The following is a 3,324-nucleotide window of genomic DNA, read 5'->3' as shown; positions in this document are numbered from 1 at the left end:
CGACAGGTTTAGTTTAGGGGGGGTGGGGGGGGAGAGGGGAAGGCGGACGAGTGTTGATAGGGGTGAGTGTGTTTTCCACGCTGCAAAAAGTGTCCGTGTTTGGCGACTCATTTGCGGCGTCTAACACGGTCTGAAAGTCTCATTTCTGTCCAAAAAAGATCATTAAAAAACACATAATTGAGTCCGAAAAATATGTATTTAAATATAGTTTAATTCATTTGATAAAATCAAGTGTTTGTGTATAAAAAAAGAGTAAAATGTGAGCAGGAGACACACGTCTCAACATAAAAATGCAAAAGAAATCCACAAAACAACCAAACAAAACCGATTCGTTTTGGAAAAAATAAAAAAACAAATCCAATCTGTCAGATTTTCCGGTTTATTTTTGATGAACATGATTTTTTTTTTTAACACTCAATAAGACACATGAAAGACTCTTTTTGCAGCGTGCAGGGCATTGGTGGATGTGTGTGTTTCCCAGTGTGTCATGATTGGCTGAACGCGCAGAGTACGCCTTAATATTTAGTACTAATGTCCCCCTGGTTGGCTGAGGACTGAAAAGGTCCAACCAATGTTTTTTTACTTGCTTTAGTGGCTGTGGCTCCCTAATTAATTGCAGCTATCTGTCTCCTATCGATGTGTGTGTGTACATGTGTGTTGTGTGTGTGTGTTTCCTCTTTTCTCCCCAAACCGAACATGAAATAGTTTGTTGGGCTATAGTTTCTTTCTTCCTATCGTCCCCCCTTCCTTCCTTCCTTCCTTCCCGTCCGGGCTCGCAGGCAGAGACAGGACAGATTGAAACCCAGCTGTGTGCGTTGCCATTTTCCCCCCTCTCTGCTCGGTGATGTTGGATATGGGAGAGCGCAAAGAGGTGAAAATGATTCCTAAATCGTCGTTCAGTATAAACAGTTTGGTGCCCGAGGCCGTGCAAAGCGACAACAACAACAACAGCAACAGCAGCAGCCACCAGAACCACCACCACCACCACCACCAGAACCACCACATCCAGAGCCACATCCAGAACCACCGGGCCGTCGGCGCCGAGGAAGCCGAGCGCAAAGCTCCTCTCCCGGTCGCGCAGCAGCCGCAGAGTGAGGCCAAAGCGGATTCTAAAAGTGAGTCCGCGAGCCTGCAGGAGGAGAGCTGCGCGGACGAGAAAGACAAACCGGAGGAGAAGAAGGACGGGAAAGACGGGGACGGAGGAAAGGACGGAGAGAAGAAGAGCGGCAAGTACGAAAAACCTCCTTTTAGCTACAACGCGCTGATCATGATGGCCATCCGGCAGAGCCCGGAGAAACGGCTCACACTCAACGGCATCTACGAGTTCATCATGAAAAACTTCCCGTACTACCGGGAGAACAAGCAGGGCTGGCAGAACTCCATCCGGCACAACCTCAGCTTGAATAAATGCTTCGTGAAGGTGCCCCGGCACTACGACGACCCGGGCAAAGGGAACTACTGGATGCTGGACCCGAGCAGCGACGACGTCTTCATCGGAGGCACCACCGGGAAGCTGCGGCGGCGCTCCACCACGTCCCGGGCCAAGCTGGCCTTCAAGCGGGGCGCGCGCCTCACCTCCGGGCTCACCTTCATGGACCGCGCCGGCTCCCTGTACTGGCCTATGTCGCCCTTCCTGTCGCTGCATCACCCGCGAGCCAGCGGCGCCCTGGGCTACAACGGGACCTCCTCCGGCTACCCGGCGCACCCCATGTCCTACAGCACCATGCTGACGCAGAACATGGGCAGCAACCACTCGTCGTTCCCGGGCTCCAACGGGCTGAGCATGGATCGGCTGGTCGGCGGGGATCTGCCCTACGCCACGCACCACCTGACGGCGGCGGCCCTGGCGGCCTCCGCGGTGCCCTGTGGCCTCTCCGTGCCGTGCTCCGGGGCCACTTACTCCCTGAACCCGTGCTCTGTGAACCTGCTGGCCGGGCAGACCAGTTACTTTTTCCCTCACGTCCCACACCCCTCCATGAGCACGCAGTCCGGCGGCGGATCCTTGCAGGCAGCCCGGGCTTCGGCCTCCAATTCCCCGCAGGCTCCGTCCTCGTCCTCGCTGCCCTGTGACTCTCTGAGGCCGGCTCTGTCCGGCTCTCTGCCGGCCTTCTCCTCGGGACTTTCCGGGGGTTTGTCTGACTATTTTACGCATCAAAACCAGGGCTCGACCTCCAACCCGCTTATACACTAACCTCACCCTCACCTATTCATTCATCCCTCCATCTATCCATGCTCCCCTTTATCCCCCTGAAGGAAATCTGAAAATGACTGGAACTGTAAGTTGAACATTTTCCACTTGAACATTTAGCCTACATTGTAAAAAAAAAAAACAGCAAACAAAAACAAAATTATTATACCCACTATAGAAAAAAAGAGGAGAGACTTTTAAAAAAAACCTGCAAAACAAAAAAAGAAAAAGCAGCAGAGAAACTTGACAGAAAGCAGCCAGCTGAAGTTTCCAGGTATTTTTTAATATTATTATTATTATCTCTTCTTCTTCTTATTCCTCTTCTCCTGCAGTTTTATTTCTGTGTACATAATGTCTGTGACTATAAGTGTCCGGGTTTGTCTCTGTATAGTGCTGTCAGTCAGTCAGCGATGTGCAATGTGACCTGAGCTACAAAAACCGAGAGAATGATGAAGATGATGAAGATGACGATAGGCTGATTTTTTTTCTGTTGCTGTTGTTGTTGGAGGAGGCATTGCTTTTTTTTTTTTTTATAGAATGTGTATTTAAAATAGTTTGTCTAATTTTGAGATTTAAAAGAAAAAAAAGGTTGAAATAATAATAATAATAATATCTCTAATAGCCGGTTTGTCGCCCGCATGTTTGCAGTATTATCAGGTGTCATGCGGGTTAGAAAAGAAGCGGCGGAGAATGATTTTATTTTACAAAATTTAAACACTAATTTTTATTTTTATTTTCTATACAGTGAATGTGATTTTTTTTTTCCTTCTTCTTTACAAAGCGACTCCCGCCGTTAAAGTCCCCGAGGCTGTTCCTCCATTCTTTCATTTCCCAGTTTTAAAAACTGTACTTTTTATAGACCAAAGAATCGGGTTTTTAGGAATATTTAGAGTATTATTCAAGCTGACAGAGGCCGTAATGTAGTAGGAATTAAAAGAGTGAATGAAGGAGTGAATGAGGGGGGTGGGTGGAAGGGGGGGGAGGGATTTATGCCTCTATCACTGCAGAAAATGTCCATTTAAACGAGATTTTTTCAAGAACATTTTTTTGTATTCTTAAATTAGCGGAAAATTGAATGGAGTTTGGTGGCGCCGAGTGTTTTGTTGCTGCTTCTGGAGGCGTTTGGCCTTAACCCG

The 3,324-nt window shown here is 48.2% G+C and overlaps 1 protein-coding gene across 1 annotated transcript; it reads left to right on the top strand.

The window, feature by feature from the left end:
- The first annotated feature begins 553 nt into the window (after positions 1–553).
- On the top strand, positions 554–2,242 carry foxg1a (forkhead box G1a). Its single transcript, XM_039785015.1, has one exon. It carries the CDS (start codon positions 845–847, stop codon positions 2,189–2,191), a length of 1,347 nt encoding a protein of 448 aa, XP_039640949.1. The 5' UTR covers positions 554–844; the 3' UTR covers positions 2,192–2,242.
- Positions 2,243–3,324: the final 1,082 nt, after the last annotated feature.

The sequence above is a fragment of the Perca fluviatilis genome, chromosome 20 (assembly GCF_010015445.1).
Source record: "Perca fluviatilis chromosome 20, GENO_Pfluv_1.0, whole genome shotgun sequence".
NCBI lineage: Eukaryota > Metazoa > Chordata > Actinopteri > Perciformes > Percidae > Perca > Perca fluviatilis.
The sequence above is the reverse complement of the archived record's forward strand: the minus strand, read 5'-3'. Positions and strand labels throughout refer to the sequence as shown.

Coding starts and splice junctions, on each gene's coding strand:
- foxg1a (XM_039785015.1), top strand. CDS start 845: ATGTTGGATATGGGAGAGCGCAAAGAGGTGAAAATGATTCCTAAATCG.